The 25,812-nt window shown below is 34.8% G+C and overlaps 1 protein-coding gene across 1 annotated transcript; it reads right to left on the bottom strand.

Annotated features, from left to right (window-relative positions):
* Positions 1-13,966: 13,966 nt before the first annotated feature.
* On the bottom strand, positions 13,967-25,326 carry LOC149780814 (uncharacterized). Its single transcript, XM_089936427.1, has 4 exons — positions 25,193-25,326; positions 21,557-21,640; positions 19,477-19,611; positions 13,967-14,235 (listed from the first exon to the last, which is right to left on the bottom strand). Exons 1-4 carry the CDS (start codon positions 25,324-25,326, stop codon positions 14,052-14,054), a joined length of 537 nt encoding a protein of 178 aa, XP_089792553.1. The 3' UTR covers positions 13,967-14,051.
* Between the last annotated feature and the right edge of the window lie 486 nt (positions 25,327-25,812).

Below are 25,812 nucleotides of genomic sequence, written 5' to 3'. Positions count from 1 at the left end.
AATTAAGATGGCATTGAAAAGGCATTAATTTATATTAACTTGTACCAAGGGAATAAGCATGAAAACAAAACTAGTACAATCAAATAGTCTATTGTGATACCAGACATAGCTACGGGTACAAACAATTTAAACATCCCGATAGGTATCTGAGATGGTGACCCTCTCTTTCGTAGACCAATTTTTGTAACAACACTCTCTATGAGACTCTTAAAATGGTATCATGTGATCAGGGCCGACAAGAGGGCGTGGGGTGGGGTGCAAGCTTGGATATATCCCAAGGGACCGGGCATGTAAGACCAACACTTTTTAATTTTATAAGAGAAAAATTTTGATTGAGCAAGAACTAGGAGAGGCCCGGGTATTTCTTTCCCCAGGGCACGTGATTGCCCTCTACGGCCTGTCTGTCGGGCGTGGTAAATACCATTAGCTACGAAGTTTGGCATGTTGATGAGCAGACTTTGTCGTAGGAATTTGACCGTACCATATACAGTCGAGTTTCCATAAATCCAGATTTTGAAGGTTCGTTTTCATGTCGTACTCTTGGGTTTGGTTTTCGCAAGGAATCCAGTTTTGTAACTGATACAGATAAAGCCAACACACAACAAGAAATTCGGTATAGTCAGTGTTAGAAAGGAAAACAATACAAATACACTTTCCCTTCATATTTCATGTTACAAGACGACATCGTATTCTATTTGCTTTGCTTTCAAATTCTTCCTCCATTTGTTCGAGATTCTCATGAGATTCTTACAAGTCTCGTTACTGTATATATGTAGTTCGTCGAACAAAGCTTGAACTTTTTGATCACCTTGTTATTAGGTCAAGAGCTTCAATTATGGTCCTTCACCCATTGTGCGTCATACATCCATCGGCAGTTGCATGTAATCACTCTAGAGTCCATATTTCTGATCGGATTTCAACCAAACTTAGAATATGGGTTTATAATTTATATCATCAAAACCATGGAATTCTTTCGATAATGAGCGAGATGAACTCATTTTAACGAGGTGATCTTATATCTGATCGTGTCACACTATTACCAATCTGGAGGCTATATTTCTGATCTTATTTTGATCCAACATAGACTACTTGCATATATTATTTAGATCGCGGATGAATTCGAAAATGACCGAGCTCAACGAATATTAATTAGGTGATCTTACATTTGATTGGATGCGATTATTACCATTCACTAAGTCATGTTTGTGATCCGATTTAGATAACCTTGGAATACATCCTGTTATTTCATCAAAATATTAACCAATTTCGATACTGAGCGGGATCAACTAATATTAATGAAGTAATCCTGCATCTGATTAGATAACGTTGTTACACTATGGCAGTGATATTTTTATCTTGATCAAACCTCGTCTATTTTGTTATGATTTTAGTCTCTTTTATATCATAAAGATATCGGACGAGTTAGATAATGGACTAGCTGCACGCATAATAAGGTGATCTTTAATTTGATTGGCTGAGCTTTCTGAAACTATAGATACCATACTTTTGATCCTATTTGATGGGCGAGATCCAACATCTTGGACAGATGTGACAAAGAGCGACATTCATGCATATTAATCAAATGATATTGCATTTCACTGGCTGATGTTTTATCACTCTGAAAACGAACATTTTATATTTCATTTTGATAAAACGTCATATATGAGTTGATATAATAAAGTTAAGATCTCACAAGAATTCTAGAATGTCTGGGATCCCCGCTCATTAGCGAGGTGGTCTCGCATTTGATTGACTGAGCTTGTTACCACAGTATAGAAAGTATCGATAAAGCTTGGTAAATAGGCTTGAATCATTCGGATCTTCGATGAGTATAATTATGAGCAGGATCAATGCATACTAATGGGGTGGTTTTTCATCTTATACACACACACACACTGATATATATATATATATATATATATATATATATATATATATATATATATATATATATATATATATATATATATATATATATAATGTTTTTCATTATGAACAATTTTTATGCCTATTAATGAGGTGATCTTCCATACGAACTTTTTTTAACCATCTTTGTTATCGAATTTTGATCAGATTTATTAAATAGGCATGTACAATGTAAGGGGTATGTTGTGACGCGGGATGTTCGCGCAGGTAAAATACAAAAGTTTGGATTTTTGTTGACGCATGGAATGGACCTTCACTGTGTAGAGAAACCAGCGTGAAAGATTAGTTCATTGTGAAGAGAAACCAGAGGGCAAAGGTGTTAGCCCCGAGAAACTCAGCGAGCATACGGATCTATTAATATGTCTTCTACTTAAAATAAAAACAAAATTATACATTTAAAAACACATTATCTCTGAAGTATATTTACAAGCATTATATTCTTGTAAACAACGGCGATACAAGGAAATACTTTATTCAACTTCTTTAAATTTTTATAAAGTTTCTTATTTATTGCTTTCTTTATAAAAAAAAATAAACTAACCTAAAGAGGACTCAACCTTATTCGAAAATATGTACAATACCCCCATGATTAAATAACTCTTAAGAGCATACTATCACGATAAGAGATTTATCTCCCTTATCGTGCAGCTGTTAATATAATGTACAAAACACCTCTAATGTTACCCAAACACCCCCACCCCAAAACAAAACAAAATAAAAGAGACAAACAACCAATAACAACCAATACAAAAAGCATAACAATAACAAGCCAAGCAAAACAGCAACAGCAACAACAAAGCACAAACCGATAAGTTTTTGCAGTCTGATAGGTCTAGTCATTCAATAGTTTAAAAAGGCAACCAGCCATTGGATAGTTTTTAAATGATATTTTTTTTGTTTGTTTTAATTGTACGAAATAATACCACCGAGTCATTCAGTAGTACAGGAAGTGGTCCAGCTTCTGCATATGCGTGTAAAACAGCATATCCATAACATAATCCAGTGACTTGGTGGTATTTTTGTTTTTTTAAAAGTATTAGTGTTCCAGAAATGATATCTTATGATAATACCAGATTTAAAATTGTGAAAGATGACTGTCTGGTATAATATGGTAGACAGCACCAGGTATTTATTTATTTATTTATTCTTAATTTGTAATGTTTATGTATATTTATACGGGCTGGTGATACAACAAGTGTCAGTGTCACGTGCATAATATAAATACACATACTCACTGGTTTGGATATACGGATGTTCCAGTGAAATAATTGAATTATACTAAATCTGCACTCGCAGAATACGTAATGCCGTTTACATAAACCAATAATCCGGATAAACGGTGCGTAATGAAAGGATGTTACAATTAAGGACTCACAGTGCCGTTTTCGCCAGAGAACACTCCAACAAATAATCTTCCCTACACAAGTCTAGGATATACGAACGGTCCCACTATTCTTTCTCAGGGCGGAAAAATCTAACGGAAGTTAACACAAGTAAGTTGCAAATGTATGTATGTATGTATGTATGTATGTATGTATGTATGTATGTATGTAGAAAGCAAATTGTTCATAAATTATCGACTTCAACATTTGAGTACAAATTACATTCATAGTGTATAATTCATGGAATATGCTATCCTCTCCTGTCTCTTCTCCCAAACACGTCCTGTTTCTGTTCCACGTCCCATATATGACGTCAACAATCTCAGACCCATCCTCTACTACCCCTTTCTTTCTCTCGACACTCAGTTGGGCCTCGAGATGAGGATAGAAGAAATCACAAAGATTCTTTTGAGGGAGGTTGGTTCGTTCCCCTTGGGCGGGTGGATGGGGGCATAGGTGATATTAGCATATAGCTAGGGGTTTCTGCATCTTAGGAAGGGAATTTGTTTTGTGGGTATAAAAGGAGATCTAGGGGTTAATCGTTCACATATTCACCTTCTCTCTCAGTGATATAACCATCAAAAAATCTAATTAGATAACATTTCCACCGAACGGTTAGTACACCTTTACCAGATTTTTGAATTGGGCAAGGTGTCGTGGAGCCACGCGAGAAGCCCATTTCAACGAGAATAAAGCAGGACAGAAGCGTGTATTTCAAGCATGATGCACTACTACTCATAACTTTGCGTCTTCTCGTATCAGCTACGGTTGACTACAAGCAGGAGAGTGGGATTACCATGCAGTACGTGACTCATGATGGGGGAGGACGTGGCTGTCTACTCTCGTGGTCCCATGTCTCACTCAGCATGCGTTGGAGATACTGGAGTGTCGTTCAGTGAAGGAAGACAACTGTATAAATCGAGTAACAATGCTAATGGGAAGAGTTGGGCTATTTCTACAATTTTGTGTTTACTTTCCATATTTTATTTTTCAGGCGATATGTTATTGTTTGTGCAATAAATTTCTCTGAGAATATGCAAAAGTGTTCAATACTCATATTTCTGTTACTGATTATGCCTTTATGTGTGGCAAAGGAAGCAGTGTGCACGGTACGATGAGTCAATCCTGTGAGATCAGTAATGTTGTTTCAATAAGTTGAAAATATTTATTGTCGAAATAAAGAAGCAGAGAAAGTTTGCTTGAAAATTATCTAACATAGGTTAATCCTTTCAAACAGAGAGAGAGAGAGAGAGAGAGAGAGAGAGAGAGAGAGGGTGGGTGGGTGAGGTGTGGTGGTTGTGAAAGTGAGTAATATTGAGTGAGAGTGTATGAGAGACAGAGAAGAAGAGATAAACTAGGTTTGTCTTTAAATGTGATAAACTGTTGTTTTACATTAAAAAGATAAACATCTTGTCCCAGTACTTACCAATAATAATAATCTCCGCATTTTGTCCAATGATATATTTTGGAACTCTTAAATCCAAAATTGTTCAAAACAGTCATAATTTCAAAATACAAAAGAACATTAGAATGTTCTACCTTCCTGATTTGACATAGAACATATCCAAAATAAGGCGAGTACTCCATGCTAATTAGTATTTCTCACAAATGCAAATGAGAGAAAATAGTACATCTAAAAACATCGCAGCTAAACAACAAAATGATACATATGATCCGTGTGATAAAACAAACACGTTCTAGGAATTGCCAATAAAGTGTAATAAATGGCATTAAGAAAAAAGTTTCATTCAAAGAACGTATGACAGCGATTGGAACAAATTCTCAAACAACTATGCATTTTCCCTGACCAAAATCGTTGCCGTTTTAAGTTTAAAAATATTAAATCACAAAGAATTATCACAAAATGAAGAAAATTCAATTGTCTATTAAAGAAAAATATTTTACATCATCTAGAATAGATGAAGTAAAAACAGTATACTATTTATGGTGTGTAAATATGCAGATTTCATAAGACTTTATTTTACATCTCAAGGTAAGTGAAATCATACTCTTTAATGAAACAGTACACTCGATTTTGGAGAAGTGGTGTTTGGGATGAACAATAATGCTCGTAAAAAGTCGTTGCAAATGCAGTAGAGAAAAATTGATGGATGACAGGAATTTTTTTTATCGGAGATACCTTGACTGTGTAAAATAAAAGAGGTTAATCTGGGTTTGCAATTTAAAAAAATGGAAGAAAAAACAACGGAGAATTAGACGCGATTGTGGAAAAAAAGACAGAAAATCGACCTTCAGTTCCATTGCATTAAAAGCCAGTTATGTATACGTGAACATTGTTGAATATGTCATTTTTAACGGTTAACAACAACTAAAACTTTGTCATGAAGAAATGTATTTCAGATTAAAAGCAAACACGTATAGCTCATTGCCTATGTCTTGCAACAAATTTGAAGGGATGAAAGTAGTTAAAGCACCTTTAGCATAGCAAATGCATTTAATGAGATAAACATTTACAATACGGAAACTCAAATTTTCACATTCAAACTGATAAAAATGTTTGTCAATTTCACGTTATAATTGGAAAACTATTACGATCTCCATACCTTGCTACAGATAATAAATTAGATGATATATTCGTTGCTGTTGCTGTATCTAACGCAGTTATTCTTACACTATTTTCATTAAACAGTTGTTTGATCCAGTCACCTGTCGGTAATTATTCATAACGTTTCAACTTATATTTCAAACATTTTTTCTAATATTGCTTTCCTAGCTGTGTTGAATGTTCACTTAAATTTATTCTTTTACTTTCTGGATTTTCCAACTGCTATTGCAGTACAGACCTTTGCTTTAATCTAATTCATTTCCTTTTTGTAAATCTTCTATCTCTTGTTCATACAGTTTGTTTCTATAATGCAATTAAGTCTTATATACGAAAAATATCAGATAACACTGTTCACGATTTCTTCAATGACGAAATTGGCCATGTTGAAATTTGCAACATCTTCAGTCTGAAAGTTTGCTGTTTCAAGAGGACAATTTGTCTTTGTTTGATATGTTTTCTTTCCTTTATATACTTTGTATTTCACTATTGAAAACATATTCTCGTTCACCAACACATACATTGACTTACAAACAACCATTGTGTCTGATTTATTCTTTTTCTGACTAGCCAACATTTACGTGGGTGACCAAAACGGTATTCTGTCCGACCATTATCCATTCTGACTGATTAAAACTTATTTTATTTCATTACACTTTTACAGACTTACTATTATCTTTTGTCGCTGGCAAAACACTGTTTTGACTGATCAGCACCTATACAGAGTGTTCAATGCGTATTTTGACTCAGATGTAAAGATGTAAAGTTCGGGGGAGAATTATGAGGACTTGCTTGCAAACTTTTGTTACAGACACACAAGTTCTTCAAACACACACACACACACACACACACACACACACACACACACACATATATGTGTGTGTGTGTGTGTGTATTTGAAGAGACTTATGGGATGGTGGGATGGTCTCTAACACACATACTTACAATCCAACACGCACCTTTACTTTTTTATCATCCATCACCCACTGTGAGAAACAAAACAGATGAAGCAGGGATCAGCAGTTGGATAGTCAATAAGACACAAATATAAATCAGTCACTCACCTTTACTATCCATCCCTCGCGATTACAAGCAAAATTGATGAGGGAAAGGAAAGTTATGTGATGGACATTAACAGCACTGGTCAACAGTGAAATCATTACTGACTTGAAAAGGCCCTAATCTGTAGTATTTTGGTGTGCCGAACACGAATATAACCGTGAAAAATTTGTATTGGCTCTCGTTTTGAAGATATTCATATACCTCATTTTCTATGTTTCACTGTGTAAATTTCTCCAGTAGGACTGCAGCAACATCCGGAATAATGATGTAACATTGCATAATACCATCATGCTCACATCATCCACAGTTGATTGCATCATTTTCTGATGCAATGCAATACTAATGCCATGCGGCTGCTGAAGTAAGTTGACGTCAGCAGTGTACTATACATGTGTAGGCCTATTATACTAATGCCAGGCGGCTGCTGAAGCTGACGTAAGCAGTGTACTATATAAAGCCCAATCAGATAGGTTCAGCATTTAAAATATTTTAGACGTTGTGCGAGACAGTTCAAGCTACTGTTACATAAAACTTATTATTTTATCCATTTACGTACAATAAAGAACAGTAATGCCTCGAAAGTGTGTTAATACCGCGGACAATTTTTGCTATATTTGTGGGGAAGTGACATTTGCCAACCAGAAGAAAAGTATCAATTCTCAAGTGAAGAAGGCATATCATCTTTACTTCGGATGCAAGGTTGGTGACCAAGACAAGCCTTGGGCTCCGCATATATGCTGTGCTACATGTACAACACAGCTTTCACAGTGGTTGAATTGCAAAAGGTCATCAATGCCGTTTGCAGTCCCAATGGTGTGGAGAGAGCCAAGCAACCACCTAAATGACTGTTACTTCTGCTTGGTTCCTCCTCTTTCCGGCGGAATAACGAAGCGAAAGAAGTCGAGAATAGTCTACCCAAACATTCCGTCTGCATTGAGACCAGTTCCACATGGTGAGGGACTTCCTATTCCAGAACCTCCAGCAGAATATTCTCTTGATTCATCTGACGAAGACAAAGGTGAGTCGACCTGTTCTTCTCCTGGTCCATCAGCATGCAGTGATCCAGATTTTCACTGTGGTGCATCATCAACCCCACACAGAATAACACAAGAAGAACTAAATGACCTGATTCGTGATTTGGACTTATCAAAGAACAAGGCAGAATTGCTAGGATCAAGACTCCAACAATGGAATCTTCTAGAAGAAGATGTCACAATTACTGCATATCGAAAGCGCCACCAGCAATTGGAGCCTTTCTTCAGAAAGGAAAGTAATCTGATATTCTGTTCCGATATTGAGGGCCTCATGAATGCTTTAAAAATCACTCATGACCCACAAGAATGGAGACTATTTGTGGACTCTTCGAAACTGAGTCTCAAGGCTGTGCTTTTGCACAATGGAAACATTCTTCCATCTATTCCAGTAGCGTATGCTGTCCACATGAAAGAGACATACGATAACTTAAGGCAGCTACTGAATTCCATTGAGTATAACAATGACAGCTGGCACCTCTGTGGTGATTTGAAGGTAGTTGCCCTTTTAATGGGACTGCAGCAAGGATATACAAAATACATGTGTTTCTTATGCGAGTGGGATAGCCGAGCAAGGGAAATGCACTACATGAGGAAGGAATGGACTCACAGGCAGAATGTAGCCATTGGAGAGAAGAATATCCAACACCCAGCTCTGGTTGAGGCTCAGAAAATCTTGCTACCACCCCTTCACATCAAACTAGGTTTGATGAAGAACTTCGTGAAAGCCATTGACCGGACTTTGCCAGCATTCCGATACCTGCATGAAAAATTCCCTCGACTCAGCGAAGCAAAGATTAAAGAGGGAGTTTTTGTGGGTCCTCAGATTCGAGAGCTTTTCAAAGATGACCGGTTCGACAACTTGCTGGAAGGTGACGCGAAACAAGCATGGAATGCTTTTCGCCTAGTTTCTACAAACTTCCTCGGAAATGTTAGGGCAGAAAACTATAAGGAACTAGTAGAAGACATGTTGATGAAGTATAAGAAACTTGGCTGCAATATGTCTCTAAAGATTCACTTCCTTCATTCCCATTTGGATTTCTTTCCTAGCAACTGTGGTATTGTTAGTGATGAACACGGCGAACGTTTTCATCAAGATATCGCAACAATGGAACAAAGATACCAGGGAAAATGGTCCACTACAATGCTGGCTGACTACTGCTGGACACTCCTCAGAGATGCTCCCGAACAGCTGGACAAGAGACAGGCGAAGAAATCTAAGATGTAGTCAATGACTTGATTTTTTATAGGTAGGCTATTACAGTTGACCTTTTACTATTGGAATGCATTTCGTTATGTAAACATTAATTTCTTGCAGATTACAAAAAAACTAGAGCCAATTTTGCAATTTGACTGTCATATTCGTGTTCAGCACATAAAAATTGATAAGAATTGACTAATTTTATTTCAGTAACATGACTTTTGTAAAAATTTGTTGTCCAGTGCAGTTACAATCCAACACCCATCTGTAGAATCCAATACCTACCCTTATCAACTAACATCCATTCGTACTAATAAACATATACCATTACAAACACAACCGATGAAAGAAATGGGAGTTCGTTATGGTCATTAACACAAATCACCCCCTCCAACACTTACACACTTACAAGGACATGGGTTGGGGGAATACTGAGAGTGTGTTTGTTTTGTTTGGATACAAATATAGACATAGACTGACTCACGCATACATACAAACACAACACAGAAAACAAAGTGGCTGGTGATAAAGATTATTATTCAGTTTCTCGAGTAATGGATGGCTATGAAAAAAGCATTTGTCTAGCCATCAAAATGTCTGTTTTTAATGAAATGTATTTATGTTTATAGGTGTTTATACTTTTGTTACGAATCTATGGTCTTAAACGAAGTAGCAGAAAAAGCAAATCCAAAACGTTTTGTAAAATTCAAGAAATAATTTAAATTTAGTTGGAAAGTAAAAATTTTAGAGGAACTTATATTAATTTAAATTCAGTCCCAAGTAATCCCAGATGTTCTATCAAAAGTCCAAAATTATTGAATATTCTTAATGAATTTCAATAATCTTGAATGATCTGATGTACCAATAATCTTGAATGTACCGATTTACTAATAGTCGTGATGAATCACTATGATATAAACCAGAATATATTTAGTTTCCTACCAAAACCTTTAATTTAATTTTGTTTCTCGAATTTAGCGTGTAGACTGATATGTACGATGGTACGTCTCTGATCGATATGCGATAGCCCTTGGGTTCAGTATGCTATTCTGTGCTATTTTTATAGACCCTAGAGAGCAATGGTTATAGTCTGAACCATTTTATTTGCGAAAAATTACGAATATTCCTCTTAATAACTGTTCAAATGATCGAAATGGTAGTTTCAATTACAACGTCTCTCAAGTTTGTTGTTGACAGTGCGAATATCACGTTCATTCCTTTAGTTGTTTGAAAGATTGATCTGTGACTGAGTAAACTCGTCCACATCGTTAACTTTATCATCTCTACTTTCAACTGGACGAAACAACTTCTTTAGTTCACCCACAAAAAAATCTAATAAATCCGAAGCTAAAGCGTGTACCAAACGAACGTACATTTTTTTTGTTTACAAAGTAGTTCCTAGTACACGATACTATTTTAGACACACATGTCGTGCATTATGAAATATATGGGAAAATACTGCACGATTCTGACAATGTAAAGTTAACGGAGAATAGAATGAACATATAATAATAATATTTTATCTCATTTTGTTTCTTCTCATATCTCAGTTAATGTTATTTACTCGATACTCGCCCTTTTTGTGCTTATACTTTCTTTTGTTGCACGAACCTCTTTTTCTTGTGACGAGTCTAGCTTTTCTGTACTCGCTACTATAAGGTAAGTAACGTAACCTCACGCAACAATCAAGCGTGCTACTAAATATTCAGCGATTCATTTGGGGTGCATATGACGTAAATGACTTGCACCGTGCGAATATGAGCAAAAAACAAGTCATGCATATATAAATATTACATATAAATATTACATTTCATTAGTATTATTTATATTCATTTACTGTGTTCCTACAGCCTTCATAATCCTTTGTATATCCCTTTTGCGATCGTAAGCACAGGTCATAAACGAATAAAAAGATACTACAAGTAAGCGCGTTACGGTCTGCATCCCTGATTATGTCGTGAGTTTATTATTTAATAAGCTTCTATAATCTCGTCAAAGAAAGGTTTCTGCTTTAGATTTCTATGTGTAAATATTGGAAACAAAATAATTGACAATAGACAGTTGTAAAAAGCAAATATATTGTATCACAACAAAAATCATCAATATCACTAATATTGTAATCAAAAGAAACTTAGGTATCATTCAGTTTTCTTTCCACATGTTTAATTCACTCCGCAATTCCGAACAAAAGGTAAACCTCAGAAAAGTTTAGGCTATACATTTATGTGTACCAACGTTGTTTTAATTTTAACTACCTTGAAGTCAGCTTGCATAATTCACGCTTTGGTTTGTTTTAGTTTTGTTTATTATTTTTCAGTTGGGATTTTGACAAGATACTTTTATATTTATTTCTTAGTTCCTTTTTTTGCTAGCTAAATGGTTGCCACTGTTGAGAATCACAACGATTTGATATGAAGTGTGCTTGCCGTTGAGTCTGGGTCTAAATGTTAGGCTTCTCAAGGCTAAACCATAGGTTCATTCTCTGCCCAGTCAATATACAAGAAACAGAATACTAATCACTATTGTCAACATCTATGTTTTTAGTTTTATGTTTTAGTGTGTTTGGATGTACATTTGTATTTATGTCTCTGTATTTAAAATAAAAATTATATATCCCCCCCCCCCGTCTCCAGTATTTGGTTGTGCACATGTGAGCATTAAATGGCAATTATGTTTGTTTGTGATCATAACATCGCCTCCCTTTCCATCCAGCTAGACTATATGCGCGAGTGCAGTACATCATATATTGTAAGTGGGGAAACAAAGACGGCATTAGTTGAGAAATCGTGCTGATTCATTCCGATTTATTTATCGTCAATTTTCATTTATCACTTATGCTACATCTTTCCATTATGAGCCTCTTTCAAAGCATGCCATCTTTTTAATATTAAAGATCTGTTAATATACAAATTGCCAACATTCGTCATTTGTATATGTGCTGTGGTTCATTTGCTGAAGGATCATTGGCTTAAAATTTTAAAATTTTCTTAAAGTTCAACCTGAATATACCTGAAAATATGGCATTGCTTTTCTCTGGAACAAGTTCAATACGCCAGATTTTACACGTGTTTGTCTAAGGTAGCAACAGAAAGTTTTTTTTTTGCCCGTGCGACAGAGAAATCTACCTGTTTTGATAACTTACGTTTCCTATCTCAGTCTTGTTATCTCAGACCTGTCGTCTCAGTCATGGTGTCCATGCGTTAGGAACTACCTTTAAGACAGAAATCCTCGATATCTTCTGCTGTTCCTGACTGAGTTGTTATAAAATTCAACAACAACTAAAACATATATATAACAAAAGGAAATTCACTCAAAAAGCAATTTAAGGTCTCTCCAACTTTGATAACACCATAGAAACCATTTTGACACACACACACACACACACACACACACACACGTCGAGCTATTTGATACAGCGCCAGACACGCAGGCAAAACACATCACTGGCCTCACAAAACCAAACCCTCACGTGCTACTGCAAAGCCAGCAAAAACCAGAAATGTATTATGTCAGACTAGATTCTTCTAACTTTGTCGAACACCTACAATCAGCCCCAGTTGAATCAGCTGTAATAATGTGACTGAAAATGACAACTCCTGCACTTACCAACCAGTGATTTATTCATCAGTCCATCATTGCACTTGATCGCAACACTTGCCATATTTACAAGACAGAAACAAATTATCAATAAAGTCATGAAGTAGAAATTTCCTGATGTCACTACACACTTCGTTAGAGCTATAATGAGTAGGCATATTGTAATGCAAAGCAAAGTATCGTATCGTTGATTACCATTGAACGTTGTCTCATGAAGGTCTGATGAAGGTAAAACGTAACCCTATAAAAGATGTTAATTATTTAATGTAAATTTCATATGACATCCATCGATTAAATATGATAATACAGTAATAATATCAAATGATTTTATGTTTCTATTTTCTCACGCATAGAACTTGCCCTCATTAACCTATTCGTTTTAATGCGCAGTATTTGGATAAAACAAAAGCACGCGGCCCCAAACGCTCATTGCGCAACGTTTCCAACACGTAAGAATTATATTTTTTCTTTTTGTTTTGCTTTCCTAAGAGCTGCATATATAACTAGATTCTACTTAATTATTCAGATTTTCATAAAAGAGTACAAAACCTAATGACCTTTATATAAAGTGAGAAGCAATAATAGTCTCGTGGGAGACAAATCGTATAATTCCTTGACTGGGATTTCCTTGTCTCGGTCCAAACCCCTAAATAAATTTTGTAAATTTTCCATATAATTAAATTTAACACAGTGGCAGTTAATTACTAAGTTTATCAGTCAATGGAAGATATTGTATATTTTCAATGCTAATTTTGTTGATTGTTTTAAACAGTCGTTGTAGCTCGCATGTGATTTGGCAGCTGATGGACTCATTATCGGTGAGTCAGCACGTAGGCCAAAATTGGGCATCTTAGTCAGTTTAACAATAAATACTCGATCTATATCCTGCATTACATGCCATAATCAGCTACCGATCGGAGAACAAAAGATGGAATATCCATGTGTAATTGTCAGCTTCCAATACCTCAAAGTCACGCATACTCGCCACTAATAGTTCAAAGAGCTGCAAGATAGTATACCGTATCTACCCACTCTTTAAACGAACCAGGAAAAAAAAAACAGTAGCTATATGACTAAAATATATTAACACATTTCTGTACAATCAGCCCGTCTGCATTTACTGAGTAGATACTTAGAAAAAAAAAAACACTGAGTGTAACATACATAGAATGGGGCAGATAAAAGACTTCGAAAAGGCAGAGAGTGACATATATATCTTTAATTCCAAATTCGTTATTTTCTTTCTTGAGAGAGAAACATCACTAGTTTGGTCAGATATTCTTTCACGGTTAACATTTGGTCAAAGAGCAGACGCAGCATTTGGGAATTTGTATTCTGATCAGCTGGAAGAATCCATGATGTGTACCATCTGCGACACAGAATGACCAGACATATTCATAAACCCTCTTCTCTCTACAGACAAACCTGTAGTTTGGAATCCAAGGGACGGCGTTCCAGTATTGACACTCCTTTCTGTAAAATTATAAATGTTTCAAATCGAAACGGTGAAATAATAATTTAGAGACAAACAATCATACATACAATTATGTATTTATAAAGCATAAACAACATATCAATTCTTTTATTAAAATTTTATAAAATTTTATATATTGACCTGATATCAAAGAAATTGGGATACAAAATATCTAACCTGTGAATCCAGTAACTTTAATTAATATGTTCATCTCTCCATGCACAATATCTATTGACATGAAAGACAAATCAAGTAAAGAGTGATTATTTGTATTAAAACATTAGAGAATAACTGAGGATCCGTTCAATTTTTTTATGAATGCGATGATTATTCATTCTCTTAGAAACTTGTTGAAGTGTTTGTCCAACATACTGCATGTTACGTTTTTGTACAGGTTACCAAATAAATCACATCAGTTGATATGCAGTTTTGCAGAAAATATTTTTTAAAATTTACCTATGAAAAGGGAATATTATCATGAAATTTCCTCAGAACTACCCATTGATATACCCATTACTTGGATGTAATTTGTGAAATGCTTTTACGCCGTTTTTGTTTGATTAATTGAGGAGACTCCAATATGTATTACTTACAAGGTCTATATTAAGTAATGAAAGATGATAATGTATTGTGAAAGGAATTATATTTTCCTCAGTCGTACATTTTGCTGTGTTTAAAGCCTCATGCTGCGTAAGATTACCGGCTTTGTTCAAGAATCAATTTTATGTAATGGATACTTTCTAGTTTGGAAATACGTTTTTAATCCGTTCAAAGAATTTTTTAATTGGGAATCGTCTGAAATAATCCGTCGGTATCGTTTGGTCTGGCTGTATGGTATGCTGTTTTTACATGACATGGGATGACATGAAGAATATTCTACATATTGGTGGATATTAATTTCTTTGAGATGAACATTTGGGGAGATAGTATTATCAAAATGTTTGCATGTAAAATGATACATGCGTAGTAGATGCAGTAAAAGTAGATTTAATTGTCGGGTGAAAATGGTTTAAGAAATCTAAAACGTTTTCTGCAGTTCTTCTTCTGAATGGTTCCAGATCATAAAGATATCATCTAAAAATCTTAACGAAATTTGGATTAAAATTCTCATTTTGAAGAAAAAATTTTTTCTTCTTCAAATTTACCCATGAAAGTGGAGGATTATTATGAAATATCCCCAGAACTACCAATTGTCGTAGCCATTACTTGGATATAAATTGTACTATTCAATTGAAAATCATTATTTTCCAAGATAAATTGTATTATTTTATAAAGATCTTCACTCGATAGTGTGATATTATTAGTTTTGTAATCAGGAAAATATTTACACGCATCAATGCCATCTGTTTGCAGTATATTTGTATATTGTGATGTTACATCTAATGATATCAGGATTGAATTAACAGATAGCTGTGGAAAAGAATTTATCGGCGTTTGTTTTGTTGTTTTCTTTTGTTAATTTTTTTTATTTCAATTCAAATCGAAACGTATATACAAGCAGATAAATAGATGCGACATATATAATTTTCCAGGATTTCATTGTCGGAGGCCATTCAAAATTAAAAACTAGGAGACTAAACCTGATGTTTAAACAGATACATTAAAAGCAAACACACGTTAGTCGAACCAAGAGAAAAAATGCTTACATGCGAACTTTGCCTTTTTAGGTTCAGAGTCGCGTTTACATGAAGACCCCGCCCTCCCCCACAAAAAACAGGTATTGGGATAGGTGGAGGTGGGTGTCAAAAGCCCACAACTATCTACCCACAGCTTGTTAATATATCTACAGAGTACGGGACCAGCCAAACCCTCCTACGATAAACTTTTGTTTTACATTTTTTGAGAATGATGGTTGTGAATTCTAGCGAGAGAATATTCATATACCGAAGCCATATAGTGTAGGATAAGACATGGTTTAAATTTTTTTTTATATAAAAAAAACCACCCAAGAAAATGTAAAATTTCGTGCGCAGTCACACTATCGGGTGCGCTTTCTTAACATTGCGAAGACGTGAACGCTTACTAATGACAGTTGAATATAGCCTGGTAGAACGCACACGTGACTCTTGATTAATAGCGTTAAGTAAACAAAGCCACTTAGTCTATTTTAACTCATAATGTAGGTTGAAAAGAGTTCGGTTTGGAACTCCTTGGATGTGAACAACCTTTTTCAATATATCTCATCAAACCTACTCACTCTCATTAATTCATCAAGTATACCAGGCCAATTGGGTTGACTGGTATTGAGTCGAAGGGAGTATGCAATCAAATCAGTATCAATGGTACCATCTGACATTACTTCAGTTTACACGGCATGTGAAACTGAGTTGTACCTTTAATTCCAGGAGACGGTCTTAATATGGCCGCAGGTTACACTGCTTCTGGATCTTCTAGCATTTCATTTCCAGCCAGGGGCTTCAGTATGGTTAAATATCGACTTGTGATTAAAGCAATCAATGTTCCTGATGATTTAGAATAAGAAAATAAGGCAACAACCCTCCAAATTCATTGTAAGAAAGAAGAGACTAATCCTTTCTCTGAGGGTGGCCAGATCCACCTTAAAACATTAGCGGGTGCGACCCTCAGATTAATATGACAGAGGGAGTAGATGGCTTTACATTAGGTAGGAATAAAGGTTGAAAGTTACACACACACAGACACAGACACACACAAACATATATATATATATATATATATATATATATATATATATATATATATATATATATATATATATACACGTGGAAAATATAAGCTATGTTAAAATAGTGTCAGCTAAATAGTCGGTGACCAATGTAAAGAGAAAATACTTCGATAATTAATGCTCCAATAACAAAATAATATAACCAAGGGAAAATCGTAAACAGAAAGATAAGGGATCCATATAATCGTAAAAGGAACGCAAGTGAGCACAGATTTAACGGTGGTAAAAATTAATATATAGAGTAATTTTTTAACGGTGTTCAAGCCTATCTAAAAGAAGTCATAAGCAGAACAACTAGACAATTTTGATTTGTAAACATACAGCTAGCCCTAACAATTAGACTCGCGAAGAGATCAAGTTAAGAATAGTGGTAGATCCAGAAATACCCTTTGTGGGTGGGGAGAGGGGCGACGTAAAAAAGTAGGCGGGGACGCAAGGGGCGAAGTCTCAGGAAGCTACTGCATTTTAAGCGCTTCCAGGAGATATTTGTAACCGCCTGACTGAAAAGAAAATTTATTTTAGGAAACGTTCCGGTTGTTTTGCGCTTAGTTTTATGTGCTCAGAAGAAGGGAGGGAGGGCACCGAAACCTCCATCAATCAATTGGGTCTCTGAACTTTACGAATTGAGGTGGAATTCAGATTATGGTGGTAAGAGAGTTAAAAGATCATGTGCAACATTTGGACAGGAAATAACCGAATATACAATTTGATGATTTTCGAAAGCATACCACAGGCAAACGGGCTAAAATCGATTGATCACTTTTGTGGGTAGTCATAAGTCAGATTCATTCATTCCATCAGGGGTTTTGGTTTTACGTTAAATTAGTCCACAAGCAACAGAAACCTATAATTTACAGAGGTACAGACTGTAAGAAAGAACTTGCATGATCCTCCTTTAAATTGCAAAACTGATGCATGAAGATTTCAGGTTAAATTTGCAATACCAATATGAAGACGAAATACATTTTTTAACTCAAGAAACACACACCCGATATGTAAAATAGCCACAAGAACCAAAGTAAAGGAGACGATCACTTAGCAAATAGAAATAGAAATAGAAATTCATCCACAAAGGAGTGCAATTTAAATTTTAAATATTAAAAGTGCATAGCTTGGTCCATTCATATGGGGTTTTATATTTTTAATACAATAAAGAGATAGAGGAACATTTAACATATATAGATGCAAATAAACTGACGCATGCAGATACACAAAAAGATGAAAATTACAACGCGTCAGATTGTTAATATGTGTCATTCATAACTTATCTAGTTATCGCAGTCATTTATGCATGAAAACATCGCCACAATTTATCCAGATGAATAAACGTTAAAGTCATCGGAAGCATTGATGATAAAAACATTTCTTTTAGTAATGATTTCAAAGTTGACATATTTATGGAATCAAACAGCAATAACCGAAAATCGTGTTTTTCTAAAGTTTTAGATCTACTAGTCACTAGAAAAGCATAAAAAACTTAAGGATTTTAATAGCGATACAAATTTAGCGGAACTACTATATCAGCAATAATTGTTTCCCTTAAATGATTCAAATGACGACTACCCGTGTATTTAAAATGCGATGAACAGTCTAACATTCCGAAGCCTTCATGATTATTACATTAAAAGGATACATAATGGATTTGTATCTTATTTGTTTTCAACCGATTAGTCATCAGCAAGAAGATACACATTCATTAAGGCTTATTACTGAAATGAATGGTGGGAAGGTTGATACATACACTAAAATCAAATCTATCACGTGTATTATTATACAATAAGTATATACTTGTGCATACGTACATTACACACATCCAAATTCATATCCATCCATTAATATGTACACACACATTATACATATATTTACGTATTCACATACACACGCACACATATGCATAAGAGGACATATCAATTAGAGGTAATTCGGGTAAAGTGTCTTGCCCAGAGATACCCAAGGACCCGGCATGGTCAAAGTAGGATTTGAACCCACACAATTTCCTAGATTTTTAATTTGTTTTGTAAATTTAAATTTAATTTAATTTTTATTAATTTTAATGTATCTTTTGTCTTAATTACATCAAACATTGAGTTCATTTTGTTTTTCATACTGCATTGATTTTGACGTCTTTACTTTAAGAAATTCCTACCGTATTTTTAAAGATTACAGTAAATCTTACTTTAATATATTTCCTATCAACACAATTACATTGTTTTTCTCTTGAATTTATTATTGAACACAGCTAACTTTGTCAGCAGTTTTATTTAATCCACGCGTATAAATGAATGCATACTATCTTTTGTGTCTTTCATTTGAAACTCCTGAACTATGTCAATCACTCCTCTTCAAACTATTAGAGTGGTCTCCCTCTGCGCTCGTACTCTCTGTGACTAACAACTGTTACAGAGTCTATTTTGAATATATATATATATATATATATATATATATATATATATATATATATATATATATATATATATATATATATTCAGGTTTTAATTTTGTATGAAGATGGATATTATTGTTTTGCGTCACTTACGTTCTACACCTGGCGTAAAGCACGCGTTGTATGGTCCAGCATTTATAACCGGGACCGTAAGGAATACCCCAAAGTAGCGCCGGCACCATCTCAGTGGGACACATGTCGTAGTAATAACTGGCAAGCTCGAAAGGGCTGTAATGAAGGAAAAAGGATGACTTGTGTTGTCTTGAACATATATAATTGGCCACTATGGAACTATTTTTAGAGTATTTCACTTTAATAACTCATGGACATATAATCTATTTGATGCGCCTTGACGGTCCAGAAAATTGAAAGCGTGTGAAAAGTAGAAGATCAAGGTAGAAAGTTTAAATCTTACTCAAGTTGAAATAAAAGTATTAACTCGGGTGTGTGCATCTGACATTTTTAAAACTTCAAGTTGGAAAAAATGTTTATTGTTATCATCAGTTTTGTATTGCTCAAACACAACAACTTGCCCATACAGAAATAATATCTTATAACAGGGATTGTCCGGTCTAATTATAATAACCATGCTATTTCTGTGGGTAAAATGGTAAAATGGCTTGAGCTATGCTATAGTATAATGCAGGTCATAATCAGGTAAACTCTTGTGACAACCAATCACATTTTATCATTGTGTTGTTAGATCGAAGTACCACTTGTGCTTAGCAGGGCCGGCTCCAGACTATCTGGCGCCCTAGGCAAGGTTAGATTCTGGCCCCCCCCCCCCCCCCGCGGCAAACTGAAGGTTTCGTACACGCGTAATTCCACGGAAAAAATCGTGGCCTATAAAAACACGCGAACGTAATTACGTCCTGAAAGTTTCGTATACGCGCGATTTTCACTCACTCATTTTGCTTGTTCCGGTCTGCCTGGTGTTTCGGTCAGACTGAATCTACCCGATTATTTGTCCCTGTATGAAATAAACCATGATAAAAAAACGACCCTCAATAAAACTGACATTTATTTATTTATTTTTCAAAACTGTTGTTGATTTGGATAAATGCGCGCTCTGAAATCAGCGCCCTAGGCGGCTGCCTAGTTTGCCTATATGGTAGCGCCGGCCCTGGTGTTTATTAATCCATAGTGTTTGTTTACAAACTATGAAGCATACCGCTAAATTATATAATTTAAAATCTCTTGAAAAATATACAGGAGGATGTCCAAGAATAACTGAAAAGTCGAATGGACTCCTGACTGGATTAGCCTTTAAAATTTACAATGGTACACCAAATGGATAAACCAGCAATGCAATCTGCATGCAGTAATCACCAGAACCTAAAGAGAAATTTAATCTTGAAATTGTTAGCGTCAAAGTTGTAAGATGTCACGGTCAAGGCTGATATGTTACGTGCAAATGAAACTGCATGTCAGATACTGTGCAGTGGCTTTGAATGTTAACTTTTAGTTACGTATATAAATAGACAAATAAATATAAATGGAAGCTATATGCGTGAAATGAATCCTTGTTTGTACTGGTCTCACTACTCGGAGTCACATACGTCACTCCAAAGACGAATGACGTCACAACCATATATATGCATTCCAAAATCTAAACTCTGTCTCCCCAAAAAGGGGATGGCTTGGGACACCTATATTTTATAACTTAGGTTCCACTAAATGTGTGACTGACATTGGTCGACTGCCTGATTGTTTATCTTCATGGGATCTCATCCGTGCACGTAAACTCATTTAGTTTCTATAAATATAAACTACATGCGTGAACTGACGCGTAATAACTACTCGAATTAAAGATAAACAATCGAGGCAAAGACTTCTGTAAATCACCCATGGGTACCTGGCTTATGAAATATTGATCGATAATGGTGGCCTGTATTTGGAGCGGCAATAATTTTGACTTGTAAATAGGCAATTGGCTGTGACGTAACCCGTCGGAATCAGACCAGACGTCCTAGGACTCTGACTACTGGCTTCACAAATATTTTGTTTAAGTACATCGAGACATTATAAGATTTACCAACTGCCAGAAATTCAAAGATTTAATGACTGCCATTTTTTATATAGGTAACTAAAATTTACCTTGATTCAAACAGATCTAGCAACGTTCATAGTTAAGTAATACTCAACAACTACCATAATTCAAATGATTACTTACATTAGTTCTTCCTGTGTCACGTTCCTGAGAAGGTCACCAAGGTCAGATCTTGCAGCAACAGCATCTTCGTACAGGCTTTTCACACTGATAATAATAATAATAATAATAATATAACAGCGCCGTCAGACAAAATTAATTAGAAACGAAATTAAAATAACTGAGGAGAACCATTTAAATCAAATGCACCTACTTCCATCTTCCGATTATGGTGACGAACTGGAGCTGGAACGGGAAACAGGCAAATGAAATTGGCCTGGATAGCGGAATACGTGAAATTGTGTAAAAATATGAACAATTATGTTGTTGTGCCAGAAAAATATATTCCGTCGCTCAATAAAAAAAATTGTTGGTTCAACTCAAAGGTACTTTCGTGTTGGTTCAAAATGCAGTTCTCACAATACTAAAAGTACAATATTTAAATTCAGACGTACATTGAAAGGATTTTAAATTTTTTCCATTAAATGACCTTGTACAAATAATATACAAATGTCAAATTTGTTTAAATTTATATTCACTCCCTTTTTAAATTTTACATTTCGATGCAATGATGATACGTAAGAAATAGAATATTCATTCTGTGTAAGAGCCTTAGGTAAGAGTTTGATGACGCCAGACGGCAACATTGAGAAACAATGAATCATTCAAGCACTTCCTTCGTTGTCACGAAACTGCTTGTCTTGCGAACAAATAAATGATTTGCGTACACTTAAAAGTGTCAACTCAAAAATTATACTTTGTTTAATGTTGCGTACGGCTACGTCAAGTAAGCATTACTTCCAAGCTTTGATATCATGAATTAATGGGAAAGTAATTGAATAATAAAACAAACTGAAATAAATGTTGCCGTCTAATTATATGCGTATTTACCCAACATGGATTTCACATTGGATAATCCGACTGTACAAACCAATGCCGGTTGCTCATGTAAGCATTTGATGCCCTCGGCTAGTTTGTACCATGCAGTACCGCCCTTAGCAAAAGCGGGACCCGATTCTGATCATATTGGCGTGGTCCCCTGGATTTACGAGCGTGGCACCATGTGAGCACGGCATTTGGAAATAAACTTTTAAACAAGTTTTATATGATACTGAACTTGAAATTTTCTTCCATTGCTTTAAAATTACTTTCTCTCGTTAGATATATTTGTAAAAATTACTAACGCGCGGGGCTTCTGTGAGGGCGGGACCCGTTTGGACCACTAGCCGGCCCTGGTACCATGCTGTCAGGAAAAACGATTTGCTGCATGCACATTACAGCTTTTGATCGCTATTTTGCATATATTCTTACACGGCTAGAAAAGGCTACAATGATCTCATAATACATTTTCTAAAATGATTTTCGTTATTTTGTCTTCATTAGATGTAAAATTTCAATTACTTTGTACATGCACTGAAGAATAAACCGATTAATACGATTTCAAAACTTTTGTATTGTCGGCTTTTGTTCGGCTTATACTTCAATGAACCTAAACGGTCAATCCATAAATGTAATGATTCATATATTTAATTTTCCTTCAAATTAAAAACTTAATATGGGATGAAATGTCATAATTACTGAAAACAAAAATGATCTTAATGGTAAAATATGGAAGTCTATGTCTGAACTTATTTTTTAATCTTCCATGCATTCTCTCTCATATTTGTAATATGCATGTGCAAAATTAAAATGACCTGGATACAATATGATTATACACAATAAAAATAAGCTCTAATACCTGCTTGTAATATCCTTGCACAAAATTTAAATCAGCCGTAGGGCCTGTTTGTAATATGCTTGTAGAAAATTAAAATGAGTTGTAAGACATGCTTGTAATATGCTTGAACAAAATTAAATTGGGGTTTATGGCATCTTTGTAATATCCTTGTACAAAATTAAAATGAGCTCTAGGGCCTGTTGGTAATATCCTCGTACAAAATTAAAATGAGCTATAGGGCCTGTTTGTAATATCCTTGTACAAAATTAAAATGAGCTGTAAGGCAGTTCAGAAAGCTCTTCATCATACTTTCTACGTTTAATTGAATACAATATTACAAAGAGGCAAATAATAACACTTTTTCTGCTTTTGATCATAATGTGACCTTATACAGCAAAAACATGCCATTTTGCTCGAAATTGCTGTGGAATTATTACATATATGTATGAGGCTGCTTAATTCATTCTAGTTTGATGTTTGCACATAACAGCAATCCGAACCATAGTCAAGGAATGTAAGGCCGTCAGCAATTTTGAAAATCATATCTCTTCATTAATTGAATGGAAAATTTCGCGAATTTAGCTAAGGTAAGTTTTAATGGAGGAACGGACTTTTAATCTACACATAAATCTCTTGAAAAAATGAATACGGAAAAATAAAGAAAAGAAAGCATTGTAAATGTTTGATGATTTTCTACATAGTTTCTCTAAATTTCACTTATTCCTTAAAATAATGTGGGGGGGGGGGAGGCATCAAAGTTAGATTGTTCTCATCAATCTAGTAAGGAACGCCATTAGAAAACACGGTCCACAAAATCTGTTGCAAAAAATGAATCTGTTGCAAACAGCAAAACATTTTTCAAATTACACACGAGATTGAAAAATAAAACTTTATTCACTCAGATTGCATTAGATGAGATTTTCACAGAGGTCAAAAATGCACTAATTAATGTTAATATGGAGAATTTCGATTGCTTTCTTTCTTTATTTTCCGAATGAATCCAAATGTGGTTCACTACAGTTTCTTTTCACTGATAAACTGCTAAGGTAGGACTTAAGGATACTACGTGTATTGAATAATAATAATAATAATAATAATAATAATAATAATAATAATTTAATAATAATAACGACGACGATGATGCTAATGATGATGATGATGATTATGATGATGACGATAAAACAATTGATTAAAGGTTGTCACAGAATGGTTGGAATTATACATACATTTTAGAAACAATATTTATTAAGTCAAATATCTGATATCATTATCTAGCTTGTAAAAGATAAATACTTTAAGATAGGAATGACATCATTCTCTAACAGAATATACGACTGATATGTAAATTTAAATTAGCATCTAATATCAAATATCTGATTTTTAATATTTGTATTAATCTATTCATTTCAAATAGTGTTTTCGGTTTAAAATTAGAATATTCTCATCTAAATACGAGATTCAATAAAAATAGCAAGTATAAAATTTTGGTGGCATACGCTTTTAAAATAGATGAACCCTATGTTCTAATATCAGCATGGAGACACTTTTCTGCTGTGGCACAGAAAAACGCTGACATATCATCGTGATATTAAGTCTTGGTAAATATTTTTTACGGTAATATCAACTTCAAATGCAGCTACTTTTTCTATTTGTTTTTATAATTGAGATCAAATTTGAAACAAAAATACACATTATTGACGATATAAAAATCAGCTGAACTCGAATGATGGTTGCAAAATATTTGTTGCGATAATTTCGATATAATAACGGTGTTTGGCTTTTTCAACATGTGATTCGGTTCAGGTTAGAGCTCATCCCAAACGTATGAACCAGCTTTTAGTTTTGCGCCATCTCTTTGAAGGATAACTGACTGATAAAAGACCAAAGATCTCCACACAGTTTAGATTGTCGGTAATTACATTTCGATGGGTTATTGTACATACCTGTCAAAGTCTCTGACAGCGGTCTCGTCGATGGTGTCACCCGGGACACAAACATCGGCACTTCTGATCGTCTTCTTTGCTAGGCCTGATCGTGCCGGAACAAGAAGAGTCAGGAAACACAGGATCAGAAACATCTGTATAATAATAATAATAATAATAAGGATGATGATGATGATGATGATCGTTCTCATTCGAACTAAAAGTTTTTGATACTCATTGCAATCGCAACCATCGTTGTGGCCCTAGTCATAATCGTCGTCATCGTCTTCATCATCATCATCATCATCTCTGCCAACGCAAAACAAGTTACATTAGATTCTTATTAATTTTCTCTGTGAGCATGTAATACTTCACCGAAATTAAACATTGAATTGAATAAATTACAATAAATATAACCTGGCGTATGAATAAACATCTACCAACCATCGTTTCCATCTCAGCTTGAAGTGTGTGAAACATAAGAATTCTTTCAAATCCCATATAAATTGCCCATTTATATACTTAAATTGTTTTTTAGTCCCACCTATTTCTCCTCCGGGTATGTCATAAAGCATTTATTGTCGTCACTGCCTTTCGACGAACAACGCAGATTGGATTGTTGCTTTTTATCTCCAGTCAGT

Source organism: Sinohyriopsis cumingii, chromosome 16, assembly GCF_028554795.1.
Source record: "Sinohyriopsis cumingii isolate HCF-2022 chromosome 16, ASM2855479v2, whole genome shotgun sequence".
Taxonomy (NCBI): Eukaryota; Metazoa; Mollusca; class Bivalvia; order Unionida; family Unionidae; genus Sinohyriopsis; species Sinohyriopsis cumingii.
The sequence above is the reverse complement of the archived record's forward strand: the minus strand, read 5'-3'. Positions and strand labels throughout refer to the sequence as shown.